Here is a 25,383-nt window from a genome sequence, read left to right as displayed (position 1 = left end):
TCCGAGCGTAAAGTTACAATATTCAGGGAAAACAAGTTTCACTCACAAAATAATGATTACAATAAATAACTACCCACAAGGGAGATAACTCTGTAATACGTCCAGATGACATAATCAACAAAAAATCATAAATTAAAGACATAAATTTAAAATGTACAGAGAGAGTAATAGTTACCGGGTAGTTTTATATTCTATATAAACATGCAACATACTATTTAACACCATTAGGTTAACTTTAACGCTAGAGATAGCTACCTAGCCAATTTCTCTATCCCCAGGCGTCATAAAAAACAGTCAAAATCTAGTAAAATCTTCTTATATCTAGTTCCTAATTACTTTCAGTCCATATTTAATCAAACTACCAGGTAATCAATAACACAGCCCGTTTTGTTTGATTTGTCAGAAAGAAAGTCAACATTGTACCATATAAACCAAGTCAAACTTTCCGTAGTTATCAAATCTGTCTATGGAAAAATAACATTGCACTTATCATGACACATCATTTCACTTTAATGTCCTATTTATCTTTATCTTCTTTTCCTGCCCCTTTTGGCGACGCCCCCGACTGATGATCCAGATCTTTTCCTTTTCTTCATTTTGGTTCCTTTCTCCTTCTTATCAGCATCTTCCTTTTCAATTCTGTGCAATAAATAGAGGTTCTTACATTTGTGGCTATGTAATATGTAACATGTTCAAAAATTTGATTTGCCACGAGCATTTAGGCAAGTGGCATATCAAATCATTTTACGAGTTTGATAAATTTCATATTACATACATTGTTTTGTACATGGCATTTACGACCAAACATAATTTCGTTCTTTGATATAAGTAAACAGTCATTATAACTGCCATCCCATAGTCAGAAACCCTATATTTTCTTCAAAAGTTTCTCATAACACCAAAAAGTCTTGTAAAAACAAATGCACACGACTTGGGCTTCTGTAATGGCCGCCATTTGGTAGCAGTGTACAGTAGATTTGTAAAATTCAGCAAAATAAAGCCCAGGTTTTAAAATGGTACCTCTACTGTACAGTAGTAATGTTTTTTAATTTACACAACATCTGCAATTGTTTTGCAATGGTTGTTTTCTGACAAGTGTGATTTTTTTTTTTTTTTTTTTTCAAGCCTGAAAAACCATGACACACAAATATTTCTTTTAATTGCAAAAAATGAAATTTTTAACACAAAATTGCACCCCCTCCAGATAGAATTTTTTTCATGAACAAAGTTTAAAAACCAAGCTTCAATGTATGTCTGCTTGTAATTTATAACTAGATCTAAATGATTTTTAATTAAAAAAAAAATTACCGGTAAATATTTTTTCACTTTTTTTTTATTATTATTTTTGAAAGTTTACTTTTAAAAGAACAAGAGGCCCAGAGGGCCTGTATCGCTCACCTGGTTTGTAATGCCAAGTAATGTTCTGAATACAGGTTCATTGTTTCTTTTCTGAAGGAATTTGAATATTTACGTCTAAATTTCCTATTGGGCCCCACCCCTCCTGCCCCCATGGCGTCAGAGCCAAAATTTATACAAGTTCTGTTCCCCTTCCCCAAAGGATGTTTGTGGCCAAATTTGGTTACAATCCATGCAGAAAGCTATGACAAGAAGCGATTTAAAGGATTTACCTCTATTTCCCCTATTGGGCCCCGCCTCTCCTGCCCCGGGAGGGTCAGAGCCTAAATTTATAAAGGTTCTGTTCCCCTTCCCCCAAGGATGTTTTTGGCTAAATTTGGTTACAATCCATGCAGAACTCTAGGACAAGTAGCGATTTATAGGATTTACCTCTATTTCCGATATTGGGCCCAACCCCTCCTGCCCCGGGGGGGTCAGAGCCAAAATCTATACAAGTTCTGTTCCCCTTCCCCCAAGGATGTTTGTGGCCAAATTTGGTTACAATCCATGTAGAACTTTAGGACAAGTAGCGATTTATAGGATTTACCTCTATTTCCCATATTGGGCCCCGCCCCTCCTACCCCCCCGGGGGGTCAGAGCCAAAATTTATACAAGTTCTGTTCCCCTTCCCCCAAGGATGTTTGTGGCCAAATTTGGTTACAATCCATGTAGAACTTTAGGACAAGTAGCGATTTATAGGATTTACCTCTATTTCCCCTATTGGGCCCCGCCCCTCCTGCCCCCGGGGGGTCAGAGCCAAAATTTATACAAGTTCTGTTCCCCTTCACCCAAGGATGTTTGTGGCCAAATTTGGTTACAATCCATGCAGAACTTTAGGACAAGTAGCAATTTATAGGATTTACCTCTATTTCCCATATTGGGCCCCGCCCCTCCTACCCCCGGGGGGGTCAGAGCCAAAATTTATACAAGTTCTGTTCCCCTTCACCCAAGGATGTTTGTGGCCAAATTTGGTTACATTCCATGCAGAACTCTAGGACAAGTAGCGATTTATAGGATTTACATGTATTTACCCTATTGGACCCCGCCCCTCCTACCCCCGTGGGGTCAGAGCCAAAATTTATACAAGTTCTGTTCCCCTTCCCAAGGATGTTTGTGGATAAATTTGGTTACAATCCGTGCAGAACTCTAGCACAAGTAGCGATTTATAGGATTTACCTCTATTTCCCCTATTGGGCCCCGCCCCTCCTGCCCCGGGGGGGTCAGAGCGGAAATTTATAAAAGTTCTGTTCCCCTTCCCCCAAGGATGTTTGTGGCCAAATTTGATTACATTCCATGCAGAACTCTAGGACAAGTAGCGATTTATAGGATTTACCTCTATTTCCCCTATTGGATCGCGCCCCTCCTGCCCCCGGGGGGTCAGAGCCAAAATTTATACAAGTTCTGTTCCCCTTCACCCAAGGATGTTTATGGCCAAATTTGGTTACAATCCATGCAGAACTCTAGGACAAGTAGCGATTTATAGGATTTACCTCTATTTCCCCTATTGGACCGCGCCCCTCCTGCCCCCGGGGGGTCAAAGCCAAAATTTATACAAGTTCTGTTCCCCTTCCCCATAAGATGTTTGTGGCCAAATTTGGTTACAATCCATGTAGAACTCTAGGACAAGTAGCGATTTATAGGATTTACCTCTATTACCCCTATTGGGCCCCGCCCCTCCTGCCCCTGGGGGGTCAGAGCCAAAATTTATACAAGTTCTGTTCCCCTTCACCCAAGGATGTTTATGGCCAAATTTGGTCACAATCCATGCGGAACTCTATGACTAGTAGCGATTTAAATTAAATGTTGACGGACGGACGGACGGACGGACGGACGGACGGACGACGGACGCCGCGCCATGACATAAGCTCACCGGCCCTTTGGGCCAGGTGAGCTAAAAATCAGGTAATTGATATATTTATAATGAAGAATAAATTTACAGACAATTAAAGACAGATTTTTGTACAGTGATGTTGCGGATGAACTTGGACTGCCTTAAGTGACTCCCTGTCTTATGTGACTTTTTTGTGATGGTCCCTTGGAAAGTCACATAAGACAGTCTCGACTGTAGTCATGAGTGTAAAGATTCTATTTATCACATAACTTTTATTAATAGAAATATAAGTGTAACTTTTTAATTTTTGTCTCAATATAAAACAGTAGAAATCCGGCTCGGATGTGACTTTTCTGTCTACTGAGGCAATCATGCGCCGTCATATAAAGATTGACGTCAAAACTACCTGTGACGTCAAAATAGTGATATCACATGTCTTACAATATTTATGACATGGCCGTATGACATAGATAGACAGGTCAGTTATGAGATAAATGTAACTTCCAGTCAGTAAAATAAGCACGAGTGTTTTATACTGTGAATATGATTGTGGGCATTTTAATCTACTGAAAACTTTAGTCCAATCAGATCACTTCAAAAGTAGACTTGAACCAAATGCAAATAATGCTGTCAATGCAAGAATGTTAGTTTTATTTTCTGAGATAAATAAGTAAGAATGTTAGTTTTATTTTCTGAGATAAATAAGTAGGCCTGGCAACATGACATTAAGAGTATATACTGCCAACTGACATTTTAACAGTACTGTATGCCAACTTTCTTTCGTGGCTATTAATTTTCGTGATTACCATTTCAAAACAAATTCGTGAAGATAATTATTCGCAGATTTAACAATTGAATGAAAATTCCTATCAATTTAGATGTCAGATGTAGATATTTATTCGAGGAGATAAACTTTTGCAAATTTAACTTGAATAGCGAAAGTAAATCGCACACAAATGAAAGTTGGTTTACAGAAGTCAAAGCTTATAATAGCTGCATTTTGAACACTTTTTCAATGCCATGTCATATTTTCATAACAAATTTCAGTCCCCAACAGGATAAACATCATAGCGAGATATCTCAGATAAAACAATCACATGGGTCATTATTCCTTGATGATTTTAACAAGTTGAGGGACTGTTATTTACTACATAATTATACAAATTCAAATAGGAGCCAATATAGTGTACCTGGTATATATATTTAAATGATACACTTTTACTTCCATTTAAAATGTAATCACTGACACTTACCCTGCCTTGACTCGTTCAGAACGCCTTCTGGTGCCAATCTGTATGATAAATGAGATACATATCAACATTTCAACCACATGGAATGCAGCAATGAAATTCTAAAACCATAAGTACTAGAATCATTCAAACATTCACATACACTAAGAATTTCTGACTCAGAAATATGATATCAGTTTTGATAAGTTTAAACTGACTTAAAATGCTCACCTTCATTAAACCTGTCATCATATCCTTGACCTAATGCAGATCACATTCATCTATTTTGTTTTCCACAAAACAATTTTGAAACGTATTGTGTCTGCGTAATACGACTCATATCATACAACAAAATAATAAATAACTAATTGGAAAAAGCACATAACTCTGCATATTCAAAACATGGTTTGTGTAATGGTATTTCTTACGCAACCAGGGAATATTTCATGTGTGACGTTTCTATGACTAGTACATTGTGTACACAGTGTAACACATATCATTACATAAACCACACTTTCCAGCCTGAACAAAAATGTTTAGAAACAGCCAGACATTGCTTCGTTCTTACCTTCTTGGTTTGTGGAGGTGGGACCCAGAGAATAGCAGATTCGTCGCTACCTGTGGAGGTGACACTCTGTACCGACACGCCGGACGTGTGACGAGAACGGATGGCAGTAAACAAAGTTTCCTCGTCCACCTTATCATCCGAGGCTGTTCCGTTTTCCTCCCTGGGTACAACAGCCTGAGACAGAGCAGGCCAGTCATAGGTCTGACTGGGATAATCATCCTCTTCTTCATCTTCTGAGAAAGTGCCTTTAAAAATGCACATCTTTTATTTATAGCAGGTTCATACTAAACTTTAATAGTATTACAAGTATTAAATATGTTAATAGGTATTTTCATTCCTTCATTACCATATTTTTAGAATGAAAGTAAGCAATACTAATTAAAATACTTTGTTTTTTAAGTTCAAGAGGAACCATAGTTTTTCCTTTGTATAAATTTGCAGGCAAAAATAGGCAACATGCCTGAATTCAGGCTCATTTTCACATTTAAGCAAGATACTATAATAAATACACTTACAGCTCCATATATCAATGTAAAAATACAGATTCAAGAGTTATCTTTTCTTGACCCTTTTTCTTGTAAGTTAGTTGAATACCAAATCCAGCAAAAGCTTAAGATTTCCCATTTGTATACAAAACGTATATATATTTAATTTGTTCTTGACAAGACTAGGGATGGATACAGATACAGTATCGTTATTCGTTCTAAAATATACAGGTAGATACCCACTTTAAAAGTACTGATGCTTTTATCAGTATTTGAAAAAGATAAACACATGATTTAGTCAGGAAATTCGACATGTTAAAGAGACTAAATGAAGGAGACAAGCACTGTGTGTAAGAATATGATATTCAAGTCTTGTAATTCTGTTTTATTCTATTTCTCCCACCATTCACTGCTTTGTCACCCGTTTTAGCCGTGGGAGATTTCTCTGTCAACCCTTAGGGTATGACAAATTGCGGGCGCTAACCTTTTGAATCTGAAGACAATTACGTGACATCATGACTTCATGTGATGTGACCGTGGCGTGCATTGTCGATGACGTCATCAATACTGACGTGCAGACGATGGAACCATGTTCATGGTGCGGTCAAAATGCTTCTGTTTAGGTTATTATCTCTTCTTTTTTTTATGTGGGAGAAAAAGAATCATTCCCTACCTATGAGGGTGTGACAACAAAATCACAACCCTTGGGGGAATTCCTGAATGTCCAACCATTGGCAAGCCTCGGGTTGGACGTTCATGAATTACCCCTCAGGTTATGATCACATCCTCTAGGTAGGGAAAGATTCTATTAATGTAGAATGTTTGACAAACAGTTATATTTCTTATTAGTATCAGTATCGGTTTCGTTAAATACCAGTATCGTTTTGCTGATACTGGTATGATATCGTACCGTTTCATTCTGAACCGTATCCAACCCTAGACAAGTCTATATAACTATTTAACCGTAATAAATGTTCAGGTAATTGATATCTCTATAAAGCAGAACATCAAACCATATTTACTTATAGAGGAGTTGATTTTCTTAAACAGTTGATCCTCTCTGTCACTTCCACACTCGCTGTCGTCCACAAACAGTGCACATCTCCCTGGAGACGGCGGGCCAAGGACGTCACCAAGCATTCTGGGACTTTTGAACGGGGAACATCCTAGGCCGGCTAGTTTAGTTGGAGATGGTGTAGATGTTGTATAGCTGTGATGTATTCGTCTCCTCGCTTTCAATGGTGTTCTGTCTTTTCTTGGCGAGCCAGAGACATCTCTATCTGAACAACTTCCAGCAGAATCCTTTGGTAATGGACACAATGAATTTGATGCTGTACAAGTAACTAACGGACTATCAGAGTTCATACCTAAACTGGTTGTTGCTATAGAATTTGATGTAGGACATGTAGAATTTGCTTCCTTACTTCCTAATAGAAAGTCTGTCTTAGAAGTCATTTCTAAATCTGTATGACTAGATTTATGACTTCTTGTGTGAGAATTTGACGAAGATGAACACATATTTGTATTTGTTACTGTAGAATCAGTGCTCGTGTTTCTTTTTTCTGAAGGACTAGCAGTTCTGTTCCCTTTCACCAAAGGACTAGCGCTGTTCCCTTTCACCAAAGGACTAGCGCTCCTTTTTCCTTCCACTGAAGAATTAGCATTCCTGCTTCTTTTCATCAAAGGACTAGCGTTCCTGATCCCTTTCCATGAAGGACTGGAGCTCCTATTCCCTTTAACTGAAGTGATAGCATTCCTGTCCCCTTCCACTGGAGAACTAGGGTTCATTTTCCCTTCCACTGAAGTAATAGCATTGCTGTCCCCTTCCACTGAGGAACTAGCGTTCGTTTTCCCTTCCACCGAAGTAATAGCATTCCTGTCCCCTTCCACTGAAGAACTAGCGTTCCTTTTCCCTTTCACTGCAGGATTAGCGTTCCTGTCCGCTTCCACTAAAGAACTAGCGCTCCTTTTCCCTTTCACTGCAGGACTAGCACGCCTGTTCCTTTTCAATGAAGGACTAGCACTCCTGTTTCGTGAGTGATATTTTGTCACATGACCACTTACTTCAGCGGCCACAACACCGGTTTTTACAGGACTTTTACTCCTCTCTGGAACATGTGCCTGCTTGGCTTTATTCCTATGGCTTCTCCTCGCAGCCTTCACTAAATCATCAAACTGAGACTTGTGTGTCTTTTCTGGTGGAAATACAAAATCAGCGCATTAGTCATTTAAAATATATAGGAGACCAACAAAAAAGTCAATTGGTTACAATGTGATGTATAAGTTTAATTAGATAACTTCTTTTTGGTGGTTTCAGTAGTCTGCAAGATTATTTTGATGAAGTCACTTTCTTTGTGTATCAATATTTAATTCATTTTGTATTGTAATCAATTCTAAATAGACGATTAGACAAGTGTGAAATGTTTCCATCCGACAATAAATGTCTTCATTAATCATTATATAAATGACCATTTGTAAAGCCCACGTTTTTGTATACACTTACCATAATGTTGCAAAGCATTTTTTATTGTGGCTGGAGAACTGTTCTTTTCAATGTTCACTCTCTAAATAGATGAGAAAAAAACATGTTTTCTTTTTACTTAGGAATATGAATAAGTACAAACAGTTATGATTTAATTAGCTCAATATATATCAGTAATACTAGCAAAGTAACTAGTTAGAGCTAGGAGCGATCAAATAGAGCATAAAAGTGATCTTGAAATGGCTAATGAAATGGTGAGTCTATGCAATTATCATCATGTCACCTAAAATATTACTTGTACCCCGATACCTTTACATATTTGGTGCCTAATTTGTCTCTGAAAAATATTACTTGTACCCGGCTACCTTTTCATATCTGGTGCCTAATTTGTCACCTAAAACGTTTATATTATTTGTACCCGGCTACCTTTTCATATTTGGTGCCTAATTTGTCACCTAATATGTTTACATTATTTGTACCCAGATACCTTTTCATATTTGGTGCCTAATTTGTCACCTAATATGTCATCACTGTACCTGTTTTCCCAGATTGTTGGTAGTTTTTCCATCTACTTTAGCCTTTTCTACATCCTCAAGTTCTTTAATCAGCTCTTTAACTGGAAAAATCAGAATTACTTTTAAAAGATACACTTCTAATGAAATTTGTATAACCTATTCTAAAAAGGATATTTTGTCGTCGAGATATTTTTTCATATTTTCAGAGTTGTTTTATATGGCTGAAAATTGCTTCACCGTCAATACTATTTCCATTGTTGAGTTTGAAAAATAATGTGATCAACATCAAGCAATATTAAAAGTGAGATAAACTTAGATCATCAAATAATGGTATTCTTGTTATTTTGTTGAAATAAAGCTGATTGTGTGGCTGTAGTTCAATCTTATTAAGGTTGTAATTCCACTCCAATGCGATGCTCTGATACACTCCAATACAAGATCTAACAACTCCTCCTTCATAGGGGTCATGCTGAAGTGACCCTGAACGGGGAGTTGTCAGATCTTGTATTGGAGCGTATTATAATGGTATGGAATTACAAGCTTAATTTTAATTAGACTGAAATGTACAGCGTCTGTTACTTTTTAGTTTTTAAAAAGGAAGAAATTGAAATCCTATTATTCCCTCTGGATACTGGTCATTTGAATAAAGACACTGTTAAGTCACATTTGTTTTGTCTTTTCATCTTATGATTTTTTGGTTTGATTAGTTTAACATCCTATTAACAGCCAGGGTCATTTAAGGACGTGCCAGGTTTGTTGGTGGAGGAAAGCTGGAGTATCCTGAGAAAAACCACCAACCAGTGGCCAGTACCTGGCAACTGCCCCACATGGGATTCGAACTCGTGACCCAGAGGTGGAGGACATGTGGTAATATGTCGGTACATCTTAACCACTCGGCCACCGCGGCCCCTCATCTTAATGAACCTGTAATAACTTTTTCTATATACCATATAAAGCAATACTATACTTAACAACTGTGCGCTTGGTAGACATAGCAACAGCCGATATTATCTGTGATGCATATGACAATAGTCAAATTATTTGATTGGCCGATAAAAAAAAAGTGGACAAAGTGTTGCGATCAGTCAATTTACGGAATCTACTGGTAATGTAAATCAATGTAAAACATTGACTTGTATTTAGATCAGTAAATTTTCAATTTTAGAATTTATCACTCATAAATTGTTGTTATCATACCTGGCCTTGGATTCAGAGAATCACATTCTGCGTTATACAACAGCACAAATTCCCGATGTCTGTTGATTAGAGTCTGAAAACATAACAAATTAATGATAAATAAAGTTCTTTTCTTCCAGATGTTGACATGTTATTATTTAAATCTGTTATACATGCAAGTTTCTTTAAGATGCTAAAACAAACAACAGCAAAATCAAGTTATTTTTGGCACAATAAATGGTATTGATTTATATATATATATATCGTGTTCGTTTTGTATGTCTTGATAAAGAGGCAGATCGCCTCGAAAATTTGACAATTTTGTTTTGTCCACAAGGTTGGAATTACTTCCTTGTCCCATATATATATACCGGGTACATATAAACTAAACTGTTTATTGTTGTTTTTAATACATATACTCAGGTATATGTAATCTTAATCACAGGGGTTTCATTATCTTTCAGGAGAGGCGGTACAATTGCAACTTCAGGGGGTACTTTTCTGTACTATCTGTATGCTATATATTGAAATTTAGCCCAAATCAGGCGGCACCACAGCGAGGTTTAACTGGCAAAAAGTACCGGGTACTGCCTGATATTGACACCCCTGAAATTAATTATCAACTATCGACCCTCGACGGGAAGTGAAAAGTACATGTACATCATAATAATGACTTCTTTGTAAGCATGTTCATTAAAATGTTATTTACTGTACCTTCTTTAACAATGAAATACATACCTGCTTATCTCCCTTACTTGAAAGACCATCCTCTTTGAGTTTTTTACGTAAATTTTTCTCCGACATTATATTGTAAACCAACTTCGCCATGTGTTTTCTTTTAGGTGTTGTACTGTTGAGATAAAATCATCATTTTTACCTGATTTTATCTTCCAAATATCATAATCAGTTATCATTGAAAACTTCACTTATATAATTTCATGACTCTAAAGTGAAATTAGAAGCATCTGTGAAGAGCGTCATCTACACATAGAGAAATAAAGGTTGATGAATACCAAGGGGAAGTTTTAAGGCTGATAATACCCGATAAGATATGTCGTCATTTAGTATCAAACACCACAACTTTTTTTATAAGCCTGGTTTAATTTAATATTTTATAATACATTGCATGCTCCTATCATTTGGTCTATATTTTTAATGTTTTTCTTACCTCCTTAAGGACGATTTCTTTTCAGACCTGGCTAAGCACTGGTCAAGATGTGAGTTCATTGCACTGTCATTCACTTCCACGCCACAAACAGGACACGGCACTTAACAGATAAAGAAATTACAAAAGACAAAGAAGAAAAAAAACACCATATTTAAAGTTAGCGATGTATGAAGTACCTTGATATAGATTTTAAAATTTTTAAACATTCAAGTATTCTTTAATTTTTTTTTCAACTGAGTGGAATTTCATTTTTTTTAAAATTCACATCCAAAACCAACCATTTTTCAATGTTAATCAGAGAGTCATTTTAAGATCAGATGTAAACATGCTGATAAACAATATAAATATTAACATACATACTAAAGTCAATTTTCATAATTAATGTTATGATGTTCCCTTGTGAGGTCACCTAATATCTGCATCTTACAACAATTGTCATAGATACCATAAATCAGTAATCAAAATGTAGTTTATAAAAGTAGTTGATCCTCATCAATTGGTCCTGGAGCCATATGAATTCAAACTATGTGTTGCTCCAAGCTAATATACTAAACATTCAATCTCATTGACCTGAAACACTTAACTCACCTCATTCTGTTGATAATTACGTTTTACTAAACTAAGGGAAGACTACATAGAAATTTGAGAGATTCCTTCAGTTCTTTCCGTGTAAATAGTGGTAACAAACTTAATTTATCAAAATCCAAGATGACTGCCTGTCAGCCATCTTGTTTACTTTTGGTCCAAAAATGCAATATGCACAACCAACTAAGTTCTAAGGGAACAAATGCATGAAATTTGAGAATTATCCCTGCAGTTCTTTTTGAGAAATAGTGATGACAAGAATTTTTACAGACAGACGGACCATCGATCACCCATGAAAAGAGATTTGATTTGAATACCCAACCATCTGATGATGATGCTCCCTCAAGATGGGCTAAAAATGTGCAAAACTAACAATTTCGCACTATTAACTCATTCAAACCCGAAATTTCATAATGGACTGATGGTCACTATTTTGATTTAGAACAGCCTAAATGTGTCTTCAGGGTTGAAAGAGTTAAAGTTGGATATTTACTTTTAACAGCGTGGTACTCTCTGGTATCATCTAGGGGCGTTGTAGTACCCGCCTCCTCCTGATCAGAGAGAGACTCTGTAGTATCCAGGGATATAGCCGACAGCACAACCATATCCGGACCTTTCCTCGTCTCACAGACATTTTTGTTATCGATGTCCACCTCCATACTACCTAAACTGTCCGTAGAATTGTCCATCACATCAATCTCCCTCTCCTCTGTAGTGACATTGTGGCTGCCAGGCTGATTCTGTAGAGAAGATACCGACTGAGCTATCCTCCGTGACCGTATGCCCTTTTCTACAGTTCCAGTAACTGACGTGGAGGCTAAATCAGACCCCATACAATCTGTATGTTTTTGGTTTTGTGAATCTTTGTTTCCTTTACGATTTTCATTGTTTAAGTTAACAATATTTGAGTTTTTCAAACAGTCCTCAAAATCTTCTTCGTCTGTTGAGATAACAATGGCCGTCTCAGTAGAATGTCTCCCTCTTCTCTTCTTTGGTGAGAAAATATCTAGAATCAGTTTATTCTTCTGTAAAAACAATATAAAAAATTCAAAATCTAAGAAAAACATGTCAGTTTAAATACACGAATTACCAATATTTTATCTGTTATTCAAAGTATTACTGAATCTATAGTATGTGCAGTGGCAAGCTTAACTCACTCGCCTTTGTAGACACATTAGAACTTTTCTAATTAAAACGCTGAAACACTTCATTATGCATTTTCAGGGGTGAATGAGTTAAATTCAGATAAGATACTAAAACTGACGAGAATGGAGTAAGATTAGTCCAACCATCTACCAATGAGACGTCATTAAATCACGTCAAATCATGGTATTGCAATCACTGTATGGTGGGATTCATCAACATTAATCACACCTTGTCATTGTTATATTAGTATCTTGAAACTGACGTAGTGTTAAAAATTTAAAATGATCCTACTTTTCATATGAGTCATCAAAGTCGCACTTTCACATTTCAAATTTCAGTTGTTGAAAAATTGAATATGGTGACCTGTCATTATGTTGTTATCAGACTGTTCCTAAATTCAATATGCACAACTATTAAAGATGCTCCACCGCCGACAGAGCATAAATGATACTCGTCATTTGAATAATAATTGGAACGATAATTGGAGTTTAATTGTGTATATATATGTCTAATTAAGACAAAAAATAATATAAACTAATTAATTTTGCTTTTGGTGCATGCGCATTCAGAACTTCATTCCATATAGGACATAGCGCCACAGAATTTTTTCGGGACGCAATTTATTATTTTTAATAGTTTTATGTTAAGAAAATTGGAAGCTCAAACTATCAATGGTAGTAATAGTGTGAAGTAAGTAACTTTTGTAACTGGAGAAAACTACTAAATCATCTACTCCTGTTTTTGATAAAGAAAAAAATACCATTTGTCAGAGGTGGAGCAACTTGAAATGATCAACAGAAACTAACATGACAAGAAATGCTGTGAAAAACAATGAAATATTATACACAGACATTGTAAATGTACATTAGGACAGAGATTAGAAATTATGAATACTGAATCAACTGATGAATGGTAGAATTTTCGATCATATAAATCATAAATTATTAACACAATTCATAAATTAAAACTTTTCTATTTTCAAACTTTGGGTTTAAAGTAGTTATTTACCGACAATAATATTGTTTTTCTGACGTTGCCTTATGATTTAAGTTTTTATACCTGTTTACGAGTTGATCTCCCTGAAATGTTGAGTTCACTGTTTTCATTTTCCTTGTTTTTCTGTGAAGGCGTTGAAGGTGAAGCTATCTCTTTGCTAGTCAGACTTTTGTCAGATGGAGGTTGTGGGGTGTCTACAGCCTGAAAGGTATCCTTGATAGTCCTCACCTTGTTAGGGTTTCCAGACTTCGGACAACTATCAGAAACTCTATAATATTCAACACATAAAAATTAATCAATTACATAATGTAAACCATCTTTCTTTTCACGGCTACTTAATTTCGAAATTTCCATTTCAAAACAAGTTCATCAAGATTAATTAACATTTGCAGATTTTAAAAAATGACTGACAATTCCAATCAGTATCAATAATGTAGATGTTAGTTCGCAGAGATAAACTTTCGCAAATTTATTTCAATCACAATAATTTGCGAAAGTAATTTGTACTTGAAAGAAAGTAGGTTTACAATACTGTATATGATTGCATGTTAAGTGCAAAAGCAACAAATAGAATTAATTTGGTTCTAATTTATAAGGTTCAACTACTACCTAAATATAAACTACATCCTCAATTTTCCAGGGGTTACTATTACTGTCATTCTATCCACCCCTGGACTATGTCATCACAAAACTGAAGGCTCTGTGTACAACAATAGATGAGACAGGTAGTTTGTACAGTGGTCCTCTGATGTACATGAAAAGAATTGAATAACTACAATGTAGATTTGAAGTTAGGTGTTGCTCTCAGTAATCTTGAAAGAAAGTCTCTGTAGCCAGCTGTGTTTGGTCCAGTCCCCCACCCCCTAAAAAGTGTTCAGTTTCACCATGACAAAGTCCAGGGGTAAATATAATGACAGTGATAGTAAAACCTAGAATATTAAGGATAATATACATTTGTTGCATATAGTAATTAGACATATCACATTCTTTCAATAGTATTCAAATTTACAAGTTTTCACATTAATGAGATTTTATATATACAGTAAAATTATGTAAAACATCATCCTTGATACTCCAGGGATTCCAATCACATACAATATCTACATCCCTGGACTATCTCATAGTAAAACTTGAGACAGCTCAGAGGAAAAAATCTGAACCAATCATAAGCCAGCAAAAATTTCCTTTGAAGACTATAGAGAGAGCGACGCCCAATTTCATAACAACACCGTCAACCACAGCGTACAGTTATATGGCTCTTTTGATGTGCATCGATGGAATAACTTACCTGTTGTGTTCTGTTGCCTCCAGTTTTACTATGAGATAGTCCAGGGGGTAGAGTATTCAGAACCTCTGGAGTATCCAGGATGGAAAAATATATGCTTCCTGACATCTTTACATTAATCATATTGGTGGTACATGTTGTATTGCACCACTTAATACCATTGTAATTTAAATTACACGGACACCACTTAGGAAATTATCTTTTACTTTGTTTATCAGAGTGCTGTAAGCCAGATTGATTACATATTGGGTCTCATCTTGTTCATACAGCTTTATAACCTAGACAGTCTATGTATCACTTGGTTTCATCTCATCAATCCAAAGTTAGAGTGCATAACAATACCCAAATATACGTCAGATGTTACGTACCTGACACTGACAGAGGTCAGTTTGGATACAATGTCGTCCACCAGTCTATTGTTTTTCAGATCAGCGTCATATGTGGGCTGTAATAATAATTAAAAGGTTTGTTTTAATTTGATGAATCGTTCATGCCTTTTATTTGCTGGGAAAGGGGACACAATTCACAAATACACATATAGTATTTTTTAGCTCTTAATCTACAGCGTAATGTCGTAAATACAGTCAAGTACGAAACCGTCCCCAAGATGCAATTCAATGGGGTAACACTCCACTAGGACCCTAGCTAGCTTGGGGACCATTTTGTACTTTGTAGCAGTGTTCAACTGTACATGTCAGACAACATATTAAACCACTCAGCAGCTGCAATCCCTATCAACTTAGGTATATAAAATTGTATTCTATGTTATGTTCATTATTTGATTATCTCAATCTTTAATCTATTTTATACAAACATTTTTTGTAAAGAACCACTTTTGAAAGACATTGTAACAGTTTTGAAAGACAAAGTGTACTTAAGCAAAATCAGACTATATTCAGCCTAACTAAAACAAATTTCATTATATGAAATACATTACCTAGTGATTATACATCACACTTACCACATTGCAGACAGGGCAAACATTCTTGTAAGACAGGTATTTTCTTATACAAAGCGAACAGACTGAAAGAATAAAATACTGCCAGTATTATATCAGAAAGCAACAAATTATAAACATCCATTACAAACTAGAAATATAATGTGGCAAGAGCAGTCATGATCAAATACATTATGTCATTACCTAGACATATTACAGATGTAATATTGGAGTATAGAGATAATGGAGATGAGTCCGATGACATGTTAAAGCATGGTGTTGACCATCACCTTATTACACATTATTGTGATATTATCGATGTCACCACAAATAAAATGATGAACTGATCAAAATAATGTATAAATGTATTCAGATTATCAGTTAATTAAACACAAATAAATTAATAATATTTATAAATTGGACATGTATGCAATAGGCTAGTCAAATTACTATCAAAACAGTTTTGTGCTGGTGGAAATTTTTTCCTTAAAATGCCTTTCATTCTTCCCTCAAAATCTAAATTTTCATTTATTTCAAATTATGATGGCTTCCATGACCGCACATTACCCTACTCTGCTTTAAATCATTAAGATTTATAAATAGATCTAGCTGATTGGTATATTTGGCAATCAGTGTGAGTTCAGATTCGATACCAATTTGCTTTTCATATCTCATCATCAGTGTGATAGCGTTTTACTTACAAGTGTGTGAACAATTAATTATCATTAACGCCGTCTTCAGGCTGTCAAAACAAATTGGACACTTGAGTAACTTGTTAATTTCCTGTAAAAAGAATCAAAATAATGATTAACGTTAAGCTTAGGCTATCAGCTGATCATGACCAGGTTCAAAATATAAGGACGTCGGCACGTCTCTGCTATGGGATTCTTATATTGAGAGACTCAGAGTATATCATCATTAAAATGACACAATAACTATCGCGGATTTACTCCAGAATTTGTTGATTATGTGATTAAAAAATAACATAACCAAAACTTATTTACCTCCAGCTCCATCTTTCCCGCGTTGAATTTCTGCGCGGAATGTTTCCTACCTTCTATGTAAAGAGTTCCACTTTATTAAGATTATCTCCCCTGGACCAGTCAGTTTAGAAAATAAGAGGCCTATAACAAATTTTTTATTAACAAACGTTGGTGTGAAAAAGGATTTTTTTCATTAAGGATTTAGTAGAAAATAATGTTTTCTTAACTTTTGAAAAATTATGTGAAAAAATATATTTTGAAAACTAATTTTATTGAGTTGTATGGAGTAATCAATTCAATACCATTGCAATAGAAGAATATAAAGTGCTTCAGTAGAATCCTGAAAATGAGGCAAAACAAAACATATTTATCAAGTATGATAAAGTTACAAAGTATTTTTATTATCATATGTTAAAATTTATATTTGAACCTTCATATAAAATTCAAAATTCATGGCAAGAAATTTTGAATGTCAACATTCCCAAAGAAGTTTGGCAGAATTTTTTTCTCATACCTCAGAATATCACAGATGACACAAAACTCCAGAACTTTCAATTCAAATTTCTCCATAAAATGATATATATCAACACTAAACTAATGCAATTTAAACTGAGTGAAACAGAAATGTGTACTTTTTGTAAATATTGTAGAGAAACACAAATGTGCTTATTTTGGGAATGTTGCCATTCGCAGTCAATAATATATGTTTTTACTTAAGAAAAATTATGTTATAGAGTTATTAAGAGACCCAACTATAATGGTCTTTGGCATTGTAGACAATTGAATTTTTTGATTTTATCATTGAAATATTATATATATATATATATATATATATATATATATATATCATTTTAAATTGAAATAAAAAATTCCTTCAGTTGAAGAGTGGAAAACCTATCTAATTTTTTCTACAAAATTTTTTTTTTGAAGATTTCGACTTGAATTCGTATCCAGTAGAGAAAAGAGAAAAAATAAGCCAAAAATGGATTTTTGTATCTACATTTTTTATGGTATTTGATTATATTGACAATATGGAAAAGACCTCGTTAAAAGTCGATATGTACAAACTATGTTAATAGAAATTTGTTTTTGGATGTAGTGTATATTTACAGTGACTGCTTATATATTATGTAAACATCATGACCACATGTTGATGAATGTAACAACAAAAAGATTTGAATAAAAAACAAACAAAAAAGAAAGAAGAGGCCTATGAGATATGTACTGTAGTATTTTCATTTAGAACACAGTAGAAAAATGTCAATTAATGACAAAATAAAAATAGCACACACTAAACACAAGGAATATACAAAGGGAAAAGATAGACGAAAATAGTTTCAAAGAGGATTTTGAAGGAATCATCATCCCATCATCATCATTATCAATCATTAATCATTATCAACATATTATCATCATCATCATCATCATCATCATCATCGTCATCATCATCATCAAATTATCGTTATCAATCATCATCATCAATCAATCATTGTCAAGCATTATCATCATATCATTGTCATCATCATCATCATCATCATCATCATCATCATCATCAAATTATCATTATCAATCATCATCATCATATCATCATTATTATCATCATTCCAATCATGTAATATAACATCCACTGAAAAATATATCAACAGATGTAAAATATTGGATTTTATTGGTTTATATCTGTAATATGCAATCATATGGCAAGTTGATTATATTGTTCTTAAAGGTCCTGTGTTTTTCTGTTGTTAAGAGAGGTAATAAATTGTTGATATTCTTTACATCATTAATGTCCATATAGATGTTGTCATAAGTATGTTATTATGTAGATTGCATGGATCTGAAAATGCTTTTATCAAAATTGGAGAGCCAAGATTATTGCTGTGAACTGAAGGTGGAAGGAAGCCTTCAGACTACTCCAGTATCTGGAAACCATACAATTTTTAAAATTTTCAACACAGGAGAGATTTTATGTGGCTTGGTGGTTAAAGTGTCCCGATATATTACCACTAGCCCTCCTTCTATGCTGGGAGCGAGTTTGACACTCATACTAGGCATGTATTGACTGTTGGTGGGCTTTTTTTCTCAGGGTACTCCATCCTCGATACTTCAGAGGTTCCGATCACTTACGATCTCTAAACCCCTGGACTATCTTATAGTAAAATTGGAGGCAACAGAACAGGTAATATAGCCGTTTGATGTACATCAAAAGAGCTGTATAACGGTACACTGTGGTTGACTTTGTGGCTTTTATATTGGGCATCACTCTCTCTGTAGTCTTCAAAGGAAACCTTTTCCGCTGAGCTGCCTCCATTTTTACAATGAGATAGTCCAGGGGTGTAAAGATAGTAAGTGATTGGAACCCCTGGAGTATCGAGGATGTGTTACTGAAGCTCTTCGTTTACCTCCTAAACCTTGAATGTCCTTAAATTAAATAAACAAACACAGGTGGAGGCCTAGATTGCAGAAGTTTGTTGTAAAACAGTCCGTGCTACATATGCATGTCAAAGGAAAGTCTGCTAAAACATAAGATTTTCATCATTCTTATCATTACATCAGCTTACAAATGCATCCACTTTATATGCTTCTTGTCCATTTATTTCTCTTGGACTTCATCCTTAGTATTTCTCTGTCATCAATGAATGAGACAAGTTGTAAATTATGGTGAAGAGTTATCAAGGTTATTAAACTAAGGTTGAATACGATATTCACCATCACTGAAATATTGTGTGTAAAAAGAAAACTAGACTTACTATATCTTTCATCAATTTTAATTTACCATAAGGTCAAAATAGAATAATTAACAACAAAACAAAGACATGATTTCAAATTCTACATGGCATTAGACATGATAAAACTTGAATACTCAAACCGAAAAGTTTGTTATCAGACCATTTGTTTGTGTTTAAATTAAAAGAGAACACGATTCAAAATACAGATAGAAATGAAAATCTGTTCCTAAGATCTGAAGCTTCCATGATTTTTAGCATATTATAAAAGTATAATAAGCTTCATGTCGGCTAAAATTTACAGAGGTACATATACAACAAAACAGAATAATGATCTTTGCAATCTTTCATGAAAAATGAAAGAATCATATAATTACAAGGACACATTCAGTAACAAGCACAGGGACAATACACGTACATCAGAAAAACGCCTCAGGAACCTATCATCTGAATTATCTGTATTAATAAGGAACCAAAGCTTCCCCAGTTTCTTTTCTTCAAATACCCTGCAGGAAACAAATGATAAATACAAACTGTTTCTTGTATATATATAATGCTTTGAATCGTACTGTTTTCCTAACAAATATAATGCTTTGAATCATGCTGTTATCCAACCAAAAACCTTAGCTTTGTAGCATTCTTGTAATACACTGAAAGTGAATTACCAAGTAGAGATCTAATACTAGAATTGGTCTACACAGATTTGAAATAAAATATGCAAAAATACCGACAACAGGCAAGATAGGGTAAAGGATAGGCATTTTGAGATTTGAACACATTTTGTCTTGTTTTATCTTAAAATGATAAAACAAATGTCAAGTTGAAGACTGTTTTAACGATATAAACATATGAAACACATTTTATGTGCAAGCAAGCTCTGTATCAATGTCTGACTTATAAAAATAGATATAGTCTAACAATTCTGTTACTGTCTCACAACAATAGGGACAGTGGACTTAGAACATTACTGTCATTATCACATCTTTGACATCAGTTTTATATTAACAATCATGGAAAGAGAAATACAATTGTATTGCCATATGGATGCAAGTTTTCTTTTGACGTACATATACGGTCTACATTTCTTCTTGTAATTTCATAATCATAAGCACATCATCTTTACTTCAATTAATACACTACATGTACATCAACTTTTAGCACCAAAAATAATCTAGAACATGTTAGTGCAACAATGATTTCGTGTAATCACCACAATAGCTATATAAATGATAAACTGAACACAGAATTAGTGCAGTATATTCTCAGTGTGAAAAGCTTTACAAGAGGCCCAGAGGGCCTGTATTGCTCACCTGGTTATTGTAATGCCAAGTAATGTTCTGATTACATGTTCATTGTTTCTTTTCTCAAGGAATTTAAGTTTTACCTCTAATTTCCCTATTGGGACCCATTCTTTCTGCTTAAGGGTTCAGAGCCAAAATGTATACAAACAAAGTACCCCTTCCCCAAAGGATCCATGTAGAACTCTATGGCTAGTGATTTAAAGGATTTACCTCTATTTCCCCTATTGCCCCCCCCCTCCTGGCCCCTGGGGGTCAGAGCCAAAATTTACACAAACTCTGTTCCCCTTCCCCTAAGGATGTGTCTGGCCAAATTTGGTTACATTCCATGCAGAAACCTACGACTAGTAGTGATTTAAAGAATTTACCTCTATTTCCCCTATTGGGCCCTTCCCCCTCCTGCCCCTGGGGGGGGGGGTCAGAGCCAAACTTTTATACAAAACTCTGTTCCCTTTCCCCGCCCCTGGGGGGGGGGGTCAGAGCCAAACTTTATACAAACTCTGTTCCCTTTCCCCAAAGGATGTTTCTGGCCAAATTTGGTTATATTCCATGCTGAACTCTATGACAAGTAGCGATTTAAAGGAAATGTTGACGGACGGACAGACGGATGGCGGACGACGGACGCCACACCATGACATAAGCTCATCGGCCCTTTGGGCCAGGTGAGGTGAGCTAAAAATATGATTACCACTAAAATGTACGTTTACAGAACATGGATCCATCGATCTTACACATGTACAACATCTTATACCAGTAAGTACCTACAGTATAACCTCTCTAACTCAAACCCTTATTCTCCAAATAGTCCCCCATTTGTCGAACTGTGTCCCTATATATTTCCTCTATCAAAACCCCGGATAGCTTGAACAGGTGTTCGTCAAATAACCCTTATTCCTCGAACAGAAAAATATCCCTGTTTCATCAAATACATAGTATTAAACCATGTATTTATTGAACAGGTATTCGGCCATTGAAAAATTTTCAAACATTGTTTTTTATGTGATACATACTTTTTTCAACTTGATACTATCAAAAACCGCTTTCATAAAAGTTACAAATGCTGAAAATCATGGTTATTTAAATGTGATTGACACGCATTGTTTGTCATAAGTTTTAGACTGGACATTTTAACTGTTGTCGACCTATCGCGACCAACCTCCAATGAGGCGATTAATATGTATTCCTCGAACTATTGATCTGGTCCCTTGCTGTTTGTGTTATAGGGGTTTTACTGTACACAAATTTTATCTAAAACTACAAAAATTCAAATTACACACCTTCATAAACAACAAAACTGTGTGCATCTACATTTACATAATATGTCATATGAGTATTTTGGAATTTTGAAGGGGTAGTGATATGTTTTAAATTTAGTGAATGGATCATTTGTGTATCTAAAAGAACTGCTATAGTCACTGTACTTGTTCTAAACTATAACATAGCTATATAGTACTAATTCTAAACTATTACATTGCTATTGTACTAATTCTAAACTATGACATAGCTTTTGTACTAATTCTAAACTATGACATAGCTTCTACTGTGTAACATAGCTGTTACACAAATTCTAAACTATAACATAGCTATTGTACTAATTCTATACTATTACATAGCTATTGTACTAATTCTAAACTATGACATAGCTTCTACTGTGTAACATAGCTGTTACGCAAATTCTAAACTATAACATAGCTATTGTACTAATTCTATACTATTACATAGCTATTGTACAAACTCTAAACTATGACATAGCTATTGTACTAACTCTAAACTATGACATAGCTATTGTACAAACTCTAAACTATGACATAGCTATTGTACTAACTCTAAACTATGACATAGCTATTGTACTAATTCTAAACTATGATATAGCTATTGTACAAACTCTAAACTATAACATAGCTATTGTACAAATTCTAAACTATAACATAGCTTTTGTACAAACTCTAAACTATGACAAAGCTTTTGTACAAACTCTAAACTATAACAAAGGTACTGTGCTAACTCTAAACTATGACATAGCTTTTGTACAAACTCTAAACTATGACATAGCTATTGTACAAACTCTAAACTATGACATAGCTATTGTACAAACTCTAAACTATGACATAGCTATTGTACAAACTCTAAACTATGACATAGCTATTGTACAAACTCTTAACAAATGACATAGCTATTGTACAAACTCTAAACTATGACATAGCTATTGTACAAACTCTAAACTATAACATAGCTTTTGTACAAAATCTGAACTATGACATAGCTTTTGTACAAACTCTAAACTATGACATAGCTATTGTACAAACTCTAAACTATAACATAGCTTTTGTACAAACTCTGAACTATGACATAGCTATTGTACAAACTCTAAACTATCACATATCTAATGTACAAACTCTAAACTATGACATAGCTATTGTACAAACTCTAAACTATCACATATCTATTGTACTAACTCTAAACTATGACATAGCTATTGTACAAACTCTTAACAAATGACATAGCTATTGTACAAACTCTAAACTATGACATAGCTTTTGTACAAACTCTAAACTATGACATAGCTATTGTACAAACTCTAAACTATAACATAGCTACTGTGCTAACTCTAAACTATGACATAGTTTTTGTACTAACTGTAACACATCTACGACACCCCTTCTAACTATAACACTTGACTAGATAGGCACTTCCAGGTTTATATTGTTAAAGAAATAACAACATTCTACTTTTGCTAATTGTATAATTTGCATCTATTGTATTTTCATATATCATCTAGTGGTCTTAGGGCTGTTTGAAACCCCCATAATATAAATAAACATTTAGAACAATGCTCTACAAATTATATTTATGTTTTGTTCATTTTTTTCCAATTGGAGTTTGTTATGATTTTAAATGCAACTTGTTAATTTTCTTTTTGTCTTCTTCAGGAGGCTGGTCTAGATTATACATCGTGCAGATCATGTCAGCATGACCCTTGACTTCTTAGATGCAAGACTGACCATTCCTGGCCACCACTACAGCCAAGCTACTGCAGTTGTCCAGAGTCTTGAGGAGCATTTTAAGATCACAAAGAAGGGCTTCGTTGATGATTTCAAAACCAAGGTATGGGAATTAATGTCTACAGTATAGCATACATTTTTTCTTTCAAGAGTAAGTCATTAGAACATGATTTTAAAATATCATCACTTTATTTGAATAAATTAGATAGAAAATTTAAAATTTGCTGGATGTTATTGTGTTTTATTTTTTTCATTCTAGATCCATGATTGATTCTGCCTTGCAGTGATTGAAAACATCAAAGACAGGTTCCCCAACACTGGGATACTGCCAGCCTTCTCCTGCTTTTATACAGCTATTGTGAGGGACACAAACACCCATGACCTGGACTTCGGATCGCCTGAGGGTAAGATAAAGCTTTAAAAGGTTCATCGGAGAAGAAAAGCTGTAAAGGTATTTATATTATTTCTGAAGTTAATAGCTTTTAATAATAATTTTGTATTTGGAAATGCTATAACCTGCATTTACCAAGTTTGAATATCTTAATTTTATTAATACTGTCTTTCTTCTGCAGGTTCTTACTGATCACTTCAACACTGTCATTGATTCCGAGTCTACACTGCTGGAATATCAGTCCTTCAGAATGATCCTTAAGAGGAACCAAGATCAGTCATTCCAGAACACCTTAAAGTCCATTTCCAGTACCTATGCACCACTGTATCCAAACCTGGCAAAACTGGCTGAGATCTGCCTTGTGGTGTCTGCATGCATCAACTGCTGGTAAGTTATCTAAACTTTTTATTCTTATATTTGAATCAAATGAATTGAAACAAAAAAAAAATAGAAAAAAAAAATAACATCCTTTAAGTTCAAATTTGTTAAAAAAAACCAAATTACAGTGAAAGATTCCTCCAAATAATTAAGTTTTGTAATATTCACTATAAAAGTATTTAATATTGTATTAATGTTTGTTTTGATAACCTGTCTTGAATCCACTAACCTTATGATTTTCATTTTTCAGATTGTGAGAGAGGCTTTTCCAGCTTAAAAAGAGTCAAGAAGCAGTTGAGAAACAGGCTATCAAAGAAGGTTCTGAATTCTTTGATGATGGTATCACCACAGGGAAGAGCCAGAGGAGTTAAACGTTAGCAGAACATGAGAACTGTGGTCTATGATGCGACAAAGGAAGATCAACATTGAACTTGATGAGGACATGACAGATCTAGAGGAAGGCGTGAAAGACCGTTCTGTGTAGCTATGTGATAAAGGACAATGAACATTGTGAAAAACTCTTAATGAAACTTTGTGAAACTACAGTTCATACATATTAGTAATTTAGTGAAATTTTAGTGATATGTGTTGCCTTTGATGCGTGTATTATTAGTGCTGTATGGACTATGGACATAGTTTTATTGAGTCAACTTTGATATAATTATTGTCTTTTTGAACTTGTTATTTTGTTATCATGATTGATCATAATGGCATCAGAATAAAAAAAAAATCTTAACTTTATTCAGTTGTTGCATTTTTTTTAAAGCAAAAATTCTTATTTATTTAGCAAGTAAAATAAATAAATAATAA

The 25,383-nt window shown here is 34.6% G+C and overlaps 1 protein-coding gene across 1 annotated transcript; it reads right to left on the bottom strand.

The window, feature by feature from the left end:
• Positions 1 to 470: 470 nt before the first annotated feature.
• On the bottom strand, positions 471 to 16,842 carry LOC138336559 (uncharacterized). The gene is made up of 15 exons (XM_069286072.1): positions 16,803 to 16,842; positions 16,500 to 16,581; positions 15,823 to 15,884; positions 15,230 to 15,306; positions 13,640 to 13,844; positions 11,928 to 12,459; positions 10,850 to 10,949; positions 10,420 to 10,531; positions 9,703 to 9,775; positions 8,527 to 8,606; positions 8,012 to 8,072; positions 6,531 to 7,703; positions 5,024 to 5,268; positions 4,480 to 4,517; positions 471 to 639 (listed from the first exon to the last, which is right to left on the bottom strand). The coding sequence occupies exons 1-15, from the start codon at positions 16,812 to 16,814 to the stop codon at positions 528 to 530; spliced, it is 2,964 nt and encodes a 987-aa protein (XP_069142173.1). The 5' UTR covers positions 16,815 to 16,842; the 3' UTR covers positions 471 to 527.
• Positions 16,843 to 25,383: the final 8,541 nt, after the last annotated feature.

This window comes from Argopecten irradians, chromosome 12, assembly GCF_041381155.1.
Source record: "Argopecten irradians isolate NY chromosome 12, Ai_NY, whole genome shotgun sequence".
Taxonomy (NCBI): Eukaryota; Metazoa; Mollusca; class Bivalvia; order Pectinida; family Pectinidae; genus Argopecten; species Argopecten irradians.
Note: the sequence above shows the minus strand (reverse complement) of the source record. Positions and strands in the feature narration are given on the sequence as shown.